The following is a 15,452-nucleotide window of genomic DNA, read 5'->3' on the forward strand; positions in this document are numbered from 1 at the left end:
TGTCCCAACTTTTTCTGGAAACGGGTTGTGTGTACGCGTACACACACGCACACGCACACGCACACACACACACACACACACACACTCATGAGGAGGTTAAAGGTTCCCTCTGGAGTTTTCACATAAACAGACAGATAATGTTTCCATTCAGAGTCTGAAAGTCTAACTGAAGAAAGTTATAGCAGGTTCTAGGATGTAGGAACTATAAAAGAAGTTCATGTGAGGAACTAGCACATTATCAGTTGGCTCTGCACAGACTCCAGTCCTCATTAACTAACACATAATGAATAAAAACCATGACATTCATAACACAAGCTTTTATTTTACTCAACCACAAACTCTTTTTTTCACGCCTTGATTATTCATCCACTGATCTGGTCAAGTTGGTTTTGACAATGCCTCCATCTTTCTGTCCCCTCAGACCTGCCAGGTAGACCTGAGGCTTGGGGACGTTGCTCTCACCATCTCTCTTGCTTTGACAAGCAACGTCTTTAGGCAGCCAGGTCTGAGTGATGTTCTCCCGCCTCATGTGGCTCAGATCAGTCTGTGCTGAGTGTGTCGCTTTGGTCAGAAGATCAGCCTGGAATTATGAAACAAAACACCAGTTAGTCATTAAATTAACGAGCTTCTTCATGTCAAAACACATGTTTACGGTTTTTTCTTAATACACTGAAACATGATCACACCTCAACACAGCACAGTGGTTTGTCTATTCTCTGGAACATGGTCACAATGACAACTGTTTCATCTTTTGTCACGATGATCACAAGGTCAACAGTAGAAATAAAGATAGGAAGGAATGACCTGCACTGCTTTGCCGGGGCACCAGATCTGCACAGTCTAAACTCCAGACTGATTATCTGTCTAAAACTACACAGTATCTTCGGACAAAAAGAGCATCTTGTGAATTCAGGCTCACTAGTTTGATAGCTTTTCTTCTCAGCTCCCACTCGTTCCACTCATATGACTTAACGATGTTTGTCTCCACTGGGTGTGTGTTGGTTTGTGTGCCGCTCTCACACTTAGTGATGGGTTTCACCAATAAACTCTCTCCTGGCTGCATCTGCAAAACCAGAAGTCAAACTACTGTCACAGTGTACATATATTACTGTACATATATATAATATTTACCACCACAACATGCCACAGCGACACTGTCCATCAAATAGTGGGTTTAAGGAATGAATATGAAGGTGTGTTTAGGAGCCGTTACTCACCTCAGAGTACGGACTGACGCAGGAGAACTGTTGGTGCAGTTTGAGGAGCTGAATGAGCTCAGGGGAGAGTTTGGCTTTTTCTGCAACCTCTGAGATGAAGGTGTCTGGACAGGAAGCAAATTTCAAGGCAGCTTGTTTGGAGCTGAAAACATAGAGCTTCTCTTTATGCCTCAGGACTCCGATGTGTGGATTACCTGCAAAACAGGTGTCACATACTCAAATCCACACAGACCACATCAGGATGCTCATCATATTGTGTCCCTTTGAGAGAAATCATGATCAGAGGGCAGGCACATGCACAGATAGACCTCAGGTGGTGCTCAAGCACCTGACCCTTTGGCCCATGTCACAGGACATAAATTATGAGAACATTTCACATCACATATACATGGTGCCCAGGCTATGCCAAGGCACAGGAAGGAAGGAGTCATTAGAGGGTGTCCATCCAATCTACATGTGCTTTGTTTGTCTTAGTTCCTTTGTGAGGGGAGCGTCCAGTTTCCTGCCTCAGAATTGGATCTGTTTTCTGCAGTTTGCAGGTATCATACCTGAAATGGTGGATTCCCACTTTCACACTGGGACTGAGTCACAGCACCAAGTGAAGGAGTTCAAGTATCTTGGAGTCTTGTGAGGGCAACATCCCTGTACTGGACTGTCAGGGTCTTTTCTGCTGCTTCAAACTGAAATGAGTCAGTTGGTGGTTGGGGTTTCTGAATAGTGTGCCTCCTGAACATCTGCCTTTCCCCAGTTGGATATGTCTGGGGAAAAGCGTGAGGAGACACCAGGGTAGACTGAGACACTGGTGCCGGATGACATGGCAGGGAAGAGAGCCCCCTTACTTGACCTGCTGCCACTGAAACCTGAATCCAGATAAGCAGCAAAAAAAAAGGATGGATTTAGGGTCGAGGAGGTTGCTCACACGACCCTCTATGAAACCTGGTTTGTTTGAAGCAAGCTGAGGCTTTCACTCATATGCCTGAATTTGACAAAGAAGGGACATCCACATTCCCTCCCTGATGTCAGACTGGTGCATAATGAGAACTGTACCTGGAAGCAGAAGCCCGTCTCTGCTCACGAGCGTGTAGCCACAGACTCCATTATACTGAAGCAACAGATCCTTAAAACTGGCTGTTGTTTCAGGCAGGAGCCATTCCTGTGTCTTCATCTCCTCTGGAACAATACGCTCGTCTGAAAGGCACAGTGAAGAAAAACTGCTGCATTTAAGCTCAGCGCTTGGATTCATTCATTCATTCATCATTTCAGAGGCTGACATGTCTGTCTGTCTGTCAGCCATACCTGCAGACTCAGTCATCCTCTGCTCATCTGTCTTCACCTCTGACTCCTGCACCAGACCATCCAAATAAGCTTCAGAAAACATGTTGGCCTGAGAGGCGAGGAACGGCTGCAGATTGAGCCTGATGTTACTGAGGAAGTTGAGCAGCTCAGCCTCATCCTGGAGTCCAGACCACAGCTTTGATAGGGCCTTGAATCGTGGCTGAAAGACAATATGACAAATGACAACGATGAGGCTTTAGAAATAACAGAAACTGACTGAATTATTGTTCTTTCAAAAACACAGGTACACAGATGCTTCACAACTGATGAAAAACGTCCTCAATGAAACTTGATCGTACAAGTGAGAGGTACCACTATGGGAATCAGCCTAACCAGCTACAGACTCCAGCTCTGTGCTAAACACACACACACAGAAAACTGTATAAGTCATTTCAACTCACTCTCAAAATGAAAGCAAATGTGTTTTCCTCAAAATGTGGAACTATTCCTTTAAGAGATGAACTAACTAACTAACAGCTGCAGTTCCTCTAATGAGTCTGGCTCGAACAGTGGGTCAGTCCCCATAGACTCCCATGTTAAAATGTCCAGCTTTACAGCAGAAAGAAACATGTTTACAGCCTGGTACAAAAACTGTTTTGGTCTCTAGAGCTAATTTCCTCCTTCATGACAACTGTATGGGCTGAATTTTATATAACTCACCTGTTTACATTATATTGAGGACTAAAGTTATGGAGAATAGAGACATGGCCTCTTTAAGTGACAGGTGGATTCCATCACAGTTGGCTAGCTGCTCAGTGTCGAGCTGTTAGCTGTCTGCTCAGTGTCACCTCAGCTAATTCAGTCACTGGACGTGACCTCTTTGTGTTTGTGGCGTAAGAGCCTTTTGGAGGATTTTCCATACAAAGATCAGACAGATAATCTGACTTGTTCTTGGTAAATTGACAAAGAGAATGTCTGTGCTCCTGTTTTCTGCAATGATGTTAGCACTAATTAGTAGGTAACAGTGTCTGTGCTCACCATACGGCTTGTAATTTTAGCTTGTCAACTAGCTAATAAGCCAGCAAATGAATTAGCCTTGAGTTATCCTTTAAGCAAGATGCCCAGCTGTGCTAATGATGCTAACGGGATTATATGCTTGCCACAGTTATTAACCAGCATGCACCGAGTCACACCCCACCTCTCTGCCCATTTAGAGCCATGAGCCAGAGTCAGAGCCTACCAAGATGGTGACAGTGGAGCAGCTCACTCTGAGCTTCAAAACCGCTCTTCAGAAACCTGTGGGTGACGTCATGGAGGCTACATCCATCTTTATTTTAGTCTATGGATATGACAGGTCAGAATAACAGTTGCAGTGACACTTACAAAAACCTTTGCAGTGGGGATGGCTGTCTTCGACTGCACGGTGTCTTTCAGCAGCTTCATCTGTGATGACAACTCCATCTGCAGGGATTCAACATGCTGGGCACATGCACGTGCATCATCCTGGTGGTGAAAGGAAAACTTCCACTAAGGGACGTAACACATGATTTCACATGTCCTCTTTTACTTAATATGCTGCAAACAATGTGTATTGATTATACTGAAGATTGACAAAACCTATATGAGAATACCACAATTACACAAACGATAAGTAGCAGCTCCCAGCTGCTGTTGCTTCACCAGTAACATTTTGAGGAAGACTTCATGTTGTCTGATGTTGTAGAGAGCCTGTTTGAGGAAGACGCTGGGCATGTCACAATCTTCAGCCTGACTGACAGCATCCGTTAGCTTCTCCAGCACAGCTGTGTATTTCCATGCCAAACACTGAGACACAGTCAGCTCCTCTTCTATGCTTTTACTGACGACTGGAAGAGTTTCATTAAGAGCCACAGGCACTGCAGAGAGGAGTAACAGGAGGTATTATAATTACTGAATGAAGTACTGATGAAGATAACCCAGGCTGATGATGTAGCTGAAGACACAGCGATTGTTATATCGTGGAGATCCTAGCAGGTCCTCTCCCTACGAGAACTTATTAACCTGTAACCTACACACTGTGCTCTGAATGCTGTCACCTGGCTGACGACTTTAAACCCACTCTTCCGTGAACCAGCCCCACTTTGTGATCTCATCAGGAGGTAGGATTTCTACATAAATACTTGTCATAGCTTCAGTGTGAATATTCTGAAAAGTGTCTTGTTAACTCTGGTAATGTGTCTTATCTGTCAAAAAACACTATATTAACACTAATATTATTTTGCCTGATCACATCTCATAGTAACATTACCAGGACAACAACACAGTGCTTTATGTCAGTATGCTGTTGTATTGTACTTAGTTCATGGAGCTCAGGCTCCTCTCCTCCCTTCTTGCTGGCTTTGTTGAAGAGTCGGATCCCGGTGACAATCATGGTGAGCTCATTGAGCTGCTGCTCCTTGTCCCTCTTTAAGAGCACCATGAAGGCTCCCAGTTCAGTGTGGGGGAAGATGCTCTGCAGGGCAGCTGGGACAAAGACAAATCAAGAGTCAGGATGCAACATCTTTATAATAATGTGTCCTGCATAGCCAAAAGTATGTGCAGGGATTTACTCCCATTCAACACCAGCACATTAGTGAGGTCCAACACTGATGTTGTGTGGCAAGTTCTGGATCTAAGTCCATGTTCGTGTTCATCAGGTTCTGGATAGGGTTGAGGCCAGGGCTCTGTGCAAGCCAGAACTTCTGGTCAGACCAGGACTTCTGATCTGCACAGTCTTTATGGAGTTGACTCTGTGCACAGAGGTATGATCATGTTGAAACAAGAGACAAACACACACTGTTGACACAAACAAAGGAATGGATAGGTGGATAGGTCTGTCCACACACTGCCTGAAGCTGTGCTCATACCTGTTAGCAAAAGCTAGAAAGTAAACTTTAATCAAATGACTCAACGTTTAACAGTGACCCTAAAGCACAGGCTGTGATTTAAGAGAAAACTCAAAGTGTACAGTTGATTGACTGATTGATTGAGGAGAGAATGGCTCACAGACATGGCTCATGCTGTTTGAGGTACAGGAGCACCATCTGTGAGTTGTTAAAAGGGTGCCACTGCCCTTTATCCTACTTTCCTACACAGCAGTGTCATTTAACTGACTATAGTGAAAGAGCAGGTTGGTGTTAAACCTGTGGCCTCTTGGACAGTGTTGGCGTCTGCAGGTGAGCCCATGCTGGAGCGCAGCAGGATGTAAGTGATGATTTTACGGTACAGAGCATCTAATTCCTCCCGTGTTTTCACCCTGCTGTCAGTGATCTCTCTGCTCACTGCGTTTAGCCTGGACTCCACCACTCTGTGGATTTCCTCAAGAAACTCACCTGCACAGACACAAAGTCCCTGCTTAGTCATGACATTCAAATCATAACAGAATTTTTCTTACTCATTTGGGTGAATATGTGTAAATAAATACACAGTACATAAAAAAAGAACAATAGAAATCTCAAATCAAAACTGTATTAAATTGATTTATGTCTCTATTTATTGTAATATTTTATTTATGATGTGTATTAGTTGTTTTGACTACTGCTGCAAATCAACTTTCTGATCTAACCTAATCTGATCTAAAGGAACAGCCAGTCAGGGTAAAAATACTAAAACATGTAACATGGTGCAGTTTGTTTTGTACTGTCTGAAGTCTGTCTACATCTTATTGATTCGTACTGAAATAGAGTAGTGATTCATTTATATTGGGATTACATTTTAGCTGAAGGGTTTTGTGTTACAGGATAAAAACGGCACATCTGGCAGTACCTGTTCAATATTATGAACATCTGTCCTGTCAGAGTTAAATTAAAAAATGATTGTGAACTGATGATTTTCCATGTAGTTTTTGGCAGCTGCTGTTTGGTCAAAAATTGACAAAAAGCGTAATGAACTACCCCGAAGAATGTTAAGAATGTACTTTGAGAGCAGACAAAAACAAAAAAACATCAACACCATTAATCCACTAATCAACAAAAAATTTATTCAAAAACATTTGATTTATTGTTTATTTTATTGTTTCATCATCAAATAAAATGCCCAATTCTCTGCTTTTCTTCTCAACTGTGAGGACTTCCTGCCTTTCTATGTTATGTCACTAAATGTTTTCATCAGTTGGACAAAACAAGACATCTGAAGATGTCAGTGATGGACACTGTTTATTTATCCATTAAAAACAAACAAACAAACAAACAAAAAAAGATTAATTGATAATGAGGAGAATTATGAATAATCAATAGACCCACACACAAGTCAGGCCCTCAGAGTGCCAGAAACTTCAGACTCATGATATAAAAACTGCTTTAATCAGTGTAACAGCAAATTCATTGGGTTTGTGTGCCAGGCTCAAAAGAAATCTGAAATTATCAGTGCAGCAGCAGAAGACATTAGTATGAAAGTATCTTTTTTACTTACGTCGGGAGGTATAATTCAGATCAAAATACACCTGCATTTTGATTGTGTCAAGGGAGGGGCTGCACTTTTCCATGAGTCTATCCAGACACAGCTGTGACATGTATTGCAGATGGAGATTAGAAACTAGAAACCACATCCTTTGTATTTACTATAAAAACTTGATACATGTTTTTTTATACATCAAAATGCATTTCAACATAATGAAGAACATGAAAGGTTCATTTACAAAGAGCCAAGAAAAAAAAAACAAGCAACAGTCATCAGTAACTAACCTCCTCCAGTTTCTGGATATCTTGTTTGGTCAGTGTCCGGTCAACATTAAATCCATGTCTTGGGTCCAGCACAACAGATTTCACCTGAAGATATTGAAAAAGTCACCAGGAAGGACAGCACAATATTTTATTCTCAGAAGATGCAAAAATGACATTACTCATTTCACACATGACTGTATGTTAGTGTCATCAAAGGTTTCGTGAATAGCTCAGAAATTACTTTCTACCTTCCTTACACAGTGTGTACGAACTATGGAGCATTAACATCTACCGTTAGTTCGCTAGCTAGCTTTCATTTAACTCGGGTTACTGACCATGAAGGCCGCCAGGGTGTCGGACACGACATGTCCCCTCTCAGCGCACCCCTGCACTATTTCACGGATAATGTTTTTAATCACACTTTCTGCATGAGCGCGGGACATTTCTACCGACACAAAGTACCTAACTCTGTCTTAACTACAGTTCAATGATGCAGCTAGCCACAGCCAACAGCTTGTTGATAGCTGGTTGTCATGGTGACAGTTTAACGTTAGTTTCCGCTTGACTACGGTACAGCATTACGTCTCTAACTTTGTTTGCAGAAGATGAGTTACACGTCACAATACAATTAAAAATAAAAATTATTATATGCATACAAAAAAAAAGTTATACGTGTTTTCAAATAGGGCCTCAGGAACTTCGTTATGGTTGGTAGCACAACTTTCGTGCACGTCACACATTCTTGACCCATAGGAACCCTTGCACTTTAATAAAGACTACATAAAAAGACACAGTAACACCATATATATTCTTACTTCGCCACAGAGGGTAAGTGGAATAAGCCATGCTCTTTTGCAGAAAACTGTTTATTGAATTTAAGTTTTGTTCAATTTTAAAGTTTGGTGCCTGATGATGTATGATTTGGTAACTCAGAGGTCACTTGATTTATCATGTCCCTTGACTCTTTCCTTTTAACTCTTCCTGTTGCTAATTCTACAGTCTTTTGCCATGGATGTAATATTTAGCGCACAATCAGACTGAGATATTGATGAGGTCTGGACCAACGGCAACATAAAAGTTTGTCTTTTCAACATTTGATGTTTTTAAAGATTTGTTTCAAAATATTTAAACCTCCCACCCCAATGATGATCAGCAATTGGCATCGTTATGTGCATCAATGACTGACATTTGATGCACATGGATGGATCATTAAAAATTCTCTTTAGATATTTCCTCCTTAGCCAGGGCACTCAATCCATTTACTGAAAAATAAAGACCATGCAAAAAAAAAAAAAAAAAAAAATCAAATCACAATTTTATTAAAAATTATTTAAAATTTTATTATAAAAGACATGACATAAATAGCATGGTTTAGCTGACTGACTGTTACAGTCCATTAACAGGAGGAGGTGGCCAGACGAGGCAGAGCCTGCTCTCTGAAGGCAGACTGAGCAGCTCTGCCCTCACAAGAGGATCACACTGGAGCTCCCACAGTGACATTTCAGTCATCTCCATCCAGAGCTGAGCTTCAGGTCATATGACAACCCCATGCCTTTGTAAACTGCCTTTATAAAGAAAAATACAAAGAAACACATGCAGCCACAGGAGTACATGCAAAAAGGTGCAACTAAATTACATGCAACAAATAATTTCATGCAAAGGAAAAGTATAAATACAACAGGGCTGACAAAGGTTTTTCAGAATTCATGGTAAATGCAGCAGCTTTGGCTCCTGGAACACCTTTCCAAAAATAAACACTACTGTGCAAGTGTTAAAAAAAATCCACACAACTAATGTTCTCAGCCCAGAAGATAAAGACACAAAACACAGCAGTAAGACACTGCACTCCAACAATATTAAAGAGAACTGCAAATGAAGACAATACACAAACACTGCACCTGCAGCAGTAGCATTAGCATTAGCGTCACCTTCTTCTGCAACAGAAATAAAGTGACAGGCATTACCAGATCAGCACTGTGCTTCATTCCCTCCAACTGCATACAAACCTTCACCAACCTAAAGGCCACTCAGGTGGAGAATCAGACATGACTCAGCTACGGCTGTTCATATCCCACAAACCCTCACTTTCCTCCTCTCAGTTCACAGAACTGCAACAACAGCAAACACTGATCTTCTGCTTTGACTTAAGAGTCACCATATTTGAGGAGCATTAGAGCCACTGCTAGGACAAAACAAGTGCTGAAGTCATAATGTTACAGTAAAACCAGAATCTATTTTTTTTTTAAGTTGACAGTGTTATGACAAAAAGTCTCATGAGTCATAACATTACAGAGGAAATGAGGAATATTTTGGGGGGAAAAAAGCTGTAAAGTTATGACTACAAAGTCGCAGTTATGAGCAAAAAAAGTCAACATTACAAGTAAAAAGACAAAATATAAAGAAAAAAGTTGTAATGTTGTGTTTTGTGTTACATTTTAAAGAAAAATATTTTGCAGACAGATAAGTCATAACTGTTAACAGTGTCCCTAATGCACCATCATAAAGATCATACAATGTTGTTATGAAAAAGTTTTAGTTGTGAACATTGATCCACCTTTAAAAAATGATCGCAACCTTTGCCATGTTTAACACATAACACAAAATGATTATTATATCAAATTTACTTTAAATTGTATAAATTAAGCGATTTGATAATAGATCTACACATATGTATGCGTGTGTGTGTGTGTGTGTGTATATTTATATTTATATTTATATTTAGAGTATATATTTAGAGTTTCTTCTATACGTCCCTCGGTTACTTCAATCCCAGGCACTTAACCAGAGACACTGATACACTAACTCTCAGGACAGAAATACATTCCTACAAAGGGAAAGTTAAGACAGTTAAAGGTTCAGAATGTCATCCTTGGTGGATCTCAGTAGATTAAGGCATAAAGCAAAGACCAGGTCAACAGAAACCTGCACAGGTCAAGATCCACCCTGATGACAAGGGTAAAGTCGAGTCCACAGAAGAACTTTAGACATTTAAAAAGGTTGTAATGGCTCGAACCAGTCCATGGCACTGCATCAGAGCACCAGCTGTGTGTATATTGCACTGGGTGAAATAAATTTAAGGGTCCTTTGTACAGGAGTCAGACCTCAGTGGTCCTCCTCAGAAGCACTTCCTGAAGACGATCTGAGGGCCGAACTCTGCATATTCCTCCTGCCTGATCCATGCAGAGCTGAAGGTGGGCAGGTTGGCCAGCACTGCTCCTCCACTCCACACTGAGAAGTCTCTGTCTGTGGGGCTAGTGACACGAACACTCTCCCCCATGTCAGCAGGTACCAGGTGTTTGATTTCGGCCTGGAGCCGCTCAGGCAGGCCGGGCATCAGAGTGTTCCCACCTTCAGCAGGACAAGAAAACACCTGCTTCACAATGGTGACAAAGCAGGACAACCTGGCACAGAGCCGTCACACTGTAGTGTTACACCTCAACAACAACCAGCTGTTACCTGACAGTACAATGTTTCCCAGGAAGCTGCACCGCAGGTCAATGTCTGAGCTGAGGACTGACTTGAAGATGCTCTCGTGCATCCCACAATGCTCTTTTCCAATGAGCTCGGGTTTGAACAGAATCTCGGGGGCCCTGGATGAATTGGACACACACACACACACACACACACACACACGCAGTGTCCTTCTGTCTAACAGTTCCCATCGTTATCAGATTCATCATTAATGAGAATTAATGAGAACGTAAATTGAAAAATATCAGGGCTCCAGTGTTAATACTGACTTCATTTATAAAACGCCATTCAGTGGAGTGACTGTCCGTCTAAAGCAGGATCTGATGTGTGGTTACCTGAACCGCTCTGAGCTGAGGGTGACGATCTGTCCGTCTGGCATGGTGTAATACATTTCCCTGCAGGAGGACCCCCCCTGAGTCAGCTCAGCTTCATAGTCAAGAGCCACACGGCAGCACATCTCCTTCATCTCCCTCACTATCTCCAGCTCTGCTGTGGTCCTCATGCTCACCCCCTGCTCCTGCAGAAGCTTTAATCACATCAAAATTCATTCAGAGACCAGACCAGAGTCCACTCAGTCTGTCGACTGTGCCTCAGCCCCAAGCCCACTGCTTCCTTCTGAAGATGTGTTTTTAAAAAACGGCTCACTGATATACAGCTTTGATAAAATTAAAAATAAAGGCAGTATTTTTCCAAAATAGCTGGAGTTACTGTAGTTTTTAATCAAATCAGCGGATTAATCCATATTTGGTGCTGTAGTGAGTATGTGTGGCAGCAGGACGGTGTGTGTGGGACTGAGTCTAAATAAACCACAATGTGTGTTCATGGGGATCAAGGAACATGTGACCAAGTGAGAATTAGAGATGTTGAGTTACTGAAACAGTGGAACTCAGAGGCTCAGACACATCAGGCTGTCGATACACACACAGAGTTCTGCTGAGAAGGAAAACAGAACAGCACCGGACTGACTGATGGATCGGCCAGTCACACCACTGCCTGCGTACAGTGGTAAAACAACAGTGTGTTGCTGAATACCTTTTTAAGCTGCATTGTAACATCTGCACCAGCCAGATGGAAGCGATGCACTGCGTGAGGTAGACAGTAGCCCTCAAACACAGGCACACTGTGGCTCACTCCGTCTCCAGAGTCAAACACCACACCTGCGAGGAACAGTTGTTTTTAATCGAAGATACAAAACACACAGAACAAAAGGAAACAGACACATGAAGAGAGCAGAGTACCTGTGGACCTGCCGGCGGCGTACAGGGCCAGCACCGCCTGCATGGCCACGTAGGTGAGGGGAACGTTAAAACACTCAAACATGATCTCCACCATGCGCTGTCGGTTCTCCAGCGGATTCATGGCTGCCTCCGTCAGAAGAACAGGGTGGTCTTCTGGATCCATGCGCAGCTGCTGGAAGGCATAATGCCAAATCTGAAACCACAACGCTCATTAGTTTCAAGGCTTTGTTTTATCATGGAGGGACACTTTTTGTCCAACGGCCAAATTAAGCAATTGTGACTGTGCACCTGCTCTTTTTTTTTATTAACACGCACGCACAGTAAAGTTGACTTTACTAAACATGTATTTGTTGATATAACTTCCATGACGTTGCACAAAAAACAAAATAAATATTAAAAACTGAGCCTGCAGCTCACCTGTCTGTGACATAAGAGCTCACCTGTCTGTGACATCAGAGCTCACCTGAGAGCCTGCAGCTCACCTGAGAGACTGCAGCTCACCTGCCTGTGACATCAGAGCTCACCTGTCTGTGCGTCTTAAATATAATAACAGATGTTGTTTTTGTCCTGTGAAGACGTTTTCTTTTCTGTGACAGCTGAAACTTTTAAACATTTCCAGCTCCACTGCTGCTGCCAGGCTCACTTGAACACCACATCATACAGTGTGAACTCGAGGGTTGCCAGGTATGCTCAAGTACCCCCCATATCTTTGCAGTAAACGCCCAAACCTGGCAGCTCTGCAGAGATTTCACCAACTATGTGGAGTTAAAATGAAAAAAATCATTTGACATCGGTAAAAATATTTTTAGGTTGTAAGTTTGTAAGTTAGTAGGGTTAAAGGTTTTCCTGTGATGACATCACAGATACACAGTATACCTGCTTCTCTGGGATTCAACATAGAGGTGTAGTAGTTGCACAGCACAAGTGCAAGTCACTTTGAATGAATAATTGGTAGCGCTTAAGTGAACAGTGACATCACATCATCACCTTTTCCATTTCATCCCAGTTCCGAATGATCCCATTCTTTATGGGATGCTGCAGAGCCAGGACCCCTCTCATGTGTTGAGCCTCGTGTCCAATATAGATCTCCCTCTCAACGCTACTGTTCATGACATCCTACAAAGACCAAACACAAAGCTCTGATCAGAGAGGCCGCACTACAACACCTTCTCTAAAGGTCATGATGGAAATGAGAAGCACCCTCACCTCATACTTGGGCGTCCCAATTATTGTTGGGAACATGATGTTGGGACGGTCTTGATCTGCAAATCCTGCTTTCATCAAACCAGACCCAGTGTCCAGCACTATGGGGGTCTTAAAATCCATCATCTGCAATTAAAGCAAGAATCCATCAGTTTGAATGAAATGAAGAAAACAATGCTGCTGCTCACTGACATGACCTTTAATCACTTAGCCAACGTTTCAGGAAGTACACTTTTTTCTTAGAGTGAGATGAGGACATGGATCTGTGTGTGTGTGTGTGTGTGTGTGTGTGTGTGTGTTCAGTACAGGGCTGGACATGGTTAGCTTGGCTTAGCATGAAGAATGGAGGCAGGCAGAAAGAGCTAGCCTGGCTCTGTGTGACTGATGTAAGTATTTTCCATGAAGCTGAACTAAACTTCTGTTGCTATAAAGTTTCTCCCTGTGACTGATGTTAGTTTGAAGCACTGAGGTAAAGTGAAAGGTCTAAATGTGGCCTCTCATCGACTGAACTTAAAGTGGCTGATCCAGACTGTACCTCTCTGGTGTCCATGTCCAGCTGGGTGTGAAGCCCAGGTGACCCAGAGCCTGAGATCCTCAAGACCTCAGAGTTTTGATAACCAACCGGCCAGTCTTCATTTAGCTCAGCCTGGTCTGGAGGCAGCTGCTGATGTGGGCACTCATCTGGAGGGGAGACAGTCTGGATTTCCACTGCTGCATGCAAGTCTGTCTGTAGTAAACCTGCAGGTTCCACTGATTCATCTTTAGATGTCATTTCAGACCACAGGTCAAAGGACGGGCCACATTTCTGTGAGTGGTTATTGTTGTTGTTGCTCTGTTCTTGTACCTTTGGCCTGATAAAGTAGAGACTGACGGCTGGAGTCACATTCTCTGATCCAAATGATTCATCTTGTGGATCAAGTTGCACAAAACAGGGATCCGGAGCTGCTGAAGATGGATCTGGATCCAGCAGCTCTGTGGAATGAGAAGTTGTGCATTGTGTGAGGTCATCGTTCACAGGAAGTAAAGCTTGTCCACCCGGGTCAAACGCTCCACCCTCTGGCCTCATTTCAGGGGTTAAAGAAGCTTCTGGTTTAGAGCCGTCTAATCCTTCACCACAGACATGTCCCTGAGGTTCGATACCCAGCTCTTCAGAAGGTTGCTTCAAATCAAAGGTATCACTGAAGTTACATCCAGATGCAGCAGCCTCAGAGGAGGGAAGCTCCTGAACACCATCCTGCGATATGGTCTCTGTACCAACACCAGGAAGCAGTTTTGCCTGAGGATTTTCAGTCTTACAGGTATCCTCATTCAGGTCTACAACTGTGGACCGTGTTCTATGTGATCTGTTAGAGCCTTCTGATAAAAGCTCCTCACAGAGTGCTTGGTCCTCCTTATTCTCACCTCTAGCCTTGTCCATTATAGAACATTTGACGACCTTTCTAGCTCGGTCTTTGTGCTTCTTCACTTTACGCTCTTTGTCCAAACTCTTCTCGAGGTTCTCCACCTCTCTCTTTTCCTTCTCCAGTTGTAACCGGAAAGCCTCCCTCTCTTTACTCACACTCGACGGCCCGTTTGTATCTGCAGGGTTTCTCCCCAAGAGGTCCTCACCTGGGTTTTCTTCACAGCGCCGCAGCTTGTGGATCTTCAGGTTCTCCTCCATGATCAGTTCGTCCAGAACGTGGACGGTCCTTAGCTCCGTCAGCAGGTCCGGCCTGCTCTGAAATGCTGCTGTGTCTGCTTCAGTTGCAGCGTCAGTGCAGCACCCATCGTCTTCAGAAGTCTTAGTTTCACTTGCAGATCCAGTTGATCTGGGTTCACTGAGGTTGTCAGGTCCAGCAGGGTCGAGGTAGTCCCCAAGGGCAAGAACACCAGCTTCAATCAACTCACTGGATGACATCTTTAAAAAAAAAAAAAAGAGCACATGCAGATAAATCATGACACTGCAGGTTTATACAGGTTGTATGAACCATGGGTCAATGATGGTAGACACTGTTCTGTGGTCACAGAGGCCGACAATGTACAGGAACACAGATGAGACTGGTTTAACAATGGGACTCAACAATAGTCTGACTTCAAACAAGCACTATTACATAAAGAGATTCATGCATACAGTACAGTCTTTCTGGATACCACTGATGGTGTCAATGAAACGACTCAATGAAGACTGTGACTAAACATAGAACAATTTTTGCCTAAAAACATGTGAAAGATTGACCAACATTATTGTTATAAGTTCTGTTCAACAACAACCCATCTGCAGAATCAAGCCTTTATTGATCCGGATCAATGACTGTATATAAAATGGACGTAGACTCCGGGTCTATCTAATGACCATTGGTGGCGACTTGTGAAAAGAAGTCTGATTGAAT

The 15,452-nt window shown here is 43.0% G+C and overlaps 2 protein-coding genes across 5 annotated transcripts in view; both read right to left on the bottom strand.

Annotated features, from left to right (window-relative positions):
• Nucleotides 1-286: 286 nt before the first annotated feature.
• On the bottom strand, nt 287-7,730 carry cfap206 (cilia and flagella associated protein 206). The gene is made up of 12 exons (XM_071478375.1): nt 7,507-7,730; nt 7,193-7,276; nt 6,921-7,011; nt 5,654-5,842; nt 4,827-4,994; nt 4,173-4,387; nt 3,876-3,995; nt 2,514-2,712; nt 2,265-2,405; nt 1,218-1,411; nt 920-1,063; nt 287-580 (listed from the first exon to the last, which is right to left on the bottom strand). Exons 1-12 carry the CDS (start codon nt 7,612-7,614, stop codon nt 359-361), a joined length of 1,875 nt encoding a protein of 624 aa, XP_071334476.1. The 5' UTR covers nt 7,615-7,730; the 3' UTR covers nt 287-358.
• Nucleotides 7,731-8,476: 746 nt separating this feature from the next.
• The window catches only part of LOC139621637 (uncharacterized), a 28,249-nt gene continuing 21,273 nt past the window's right edge, over nt 8,477-15,452 (bottom strand). For 3 of the 4 annotated variants that reach the window (XM_071478356.1, XM_071478357.1, XM_071478355.1), the window contains 8 exons: nt 13,619-14,980; nt 13,087-13,209; nt 12,868-12,996; nt 11,881-12,073; nt 11,675-11,799; nt 10,978-11,168; nt 10,628-10,761; nt 8,477-10,519 (listed from right to left, as the gene is read on the bottom strand). In XM_071478356.1, the coding sequence (XP_071334457.1) occupies nt 10,287-10,519; nt 10,628-10,761; nt 10,978-11,168; nt 11,675-11,799; nt 11,881-12,073; nt 12,868-12,996; nt 13,087-13,209; nt 13,619-14,980 (2,490 nt within the window). In that variant the 3' untranslated portion in view covers nt 8,477-10,286. The remainder of the gene's footprint in view (nt 10,520-10,627; nt 10,762-10,977; nt 11,169-11,674; nt 11,800-11,880; nt 12,074-12,867; nt 12,997-13,086; nt 13,210-13,618; nt 14,981-15,452) is intronic. The other variant, XM_071478358.1, reaches the window with a different exon arrangement.

Source organism: Trachinotus anak, unplaced genomic scaffold (assembly GCF_046630095.1).
Source record: "Trachinotus anak isolate AG129_WGS33_773 ecotype Australia unplaced genomic scaffold, CSIRO_AGI_Tana_v1 ptg000005l, whole genome shotgun sequence".
Classification (NCBI taxonomy): Eukaryota; Metazoa; Chordata; class Actinopteri; order Carangiformes; family Carangidae; genus Trachinotus; species Trachinotus anak.

Excerpts from the sequence above, each read along its gene's own strand:
- cfap206 (XM_071478375.1), bottom strand. The coding sequence starts at position 7,614 with ATGTCCCGCGCTCATGCAGAAAGTGTGATTAAAAACATTATCCGTGAA. Across the intron at positions 7,012-7,192 it reads ATATCCAGAAACTGGAGGAG|CTGTGTCTGGATAGACTCAT; the intron begins GTTAGTTACTGA and ends TACATGTCACAG. Across the intron at positions 2,713-3,875 it reads TCCCCACTGCAAAGGTTTTT|CCACGATTCAAGGCCCTATC; the intron begins GTAAGTGTCACT and ends ATTGTCTTTCAG.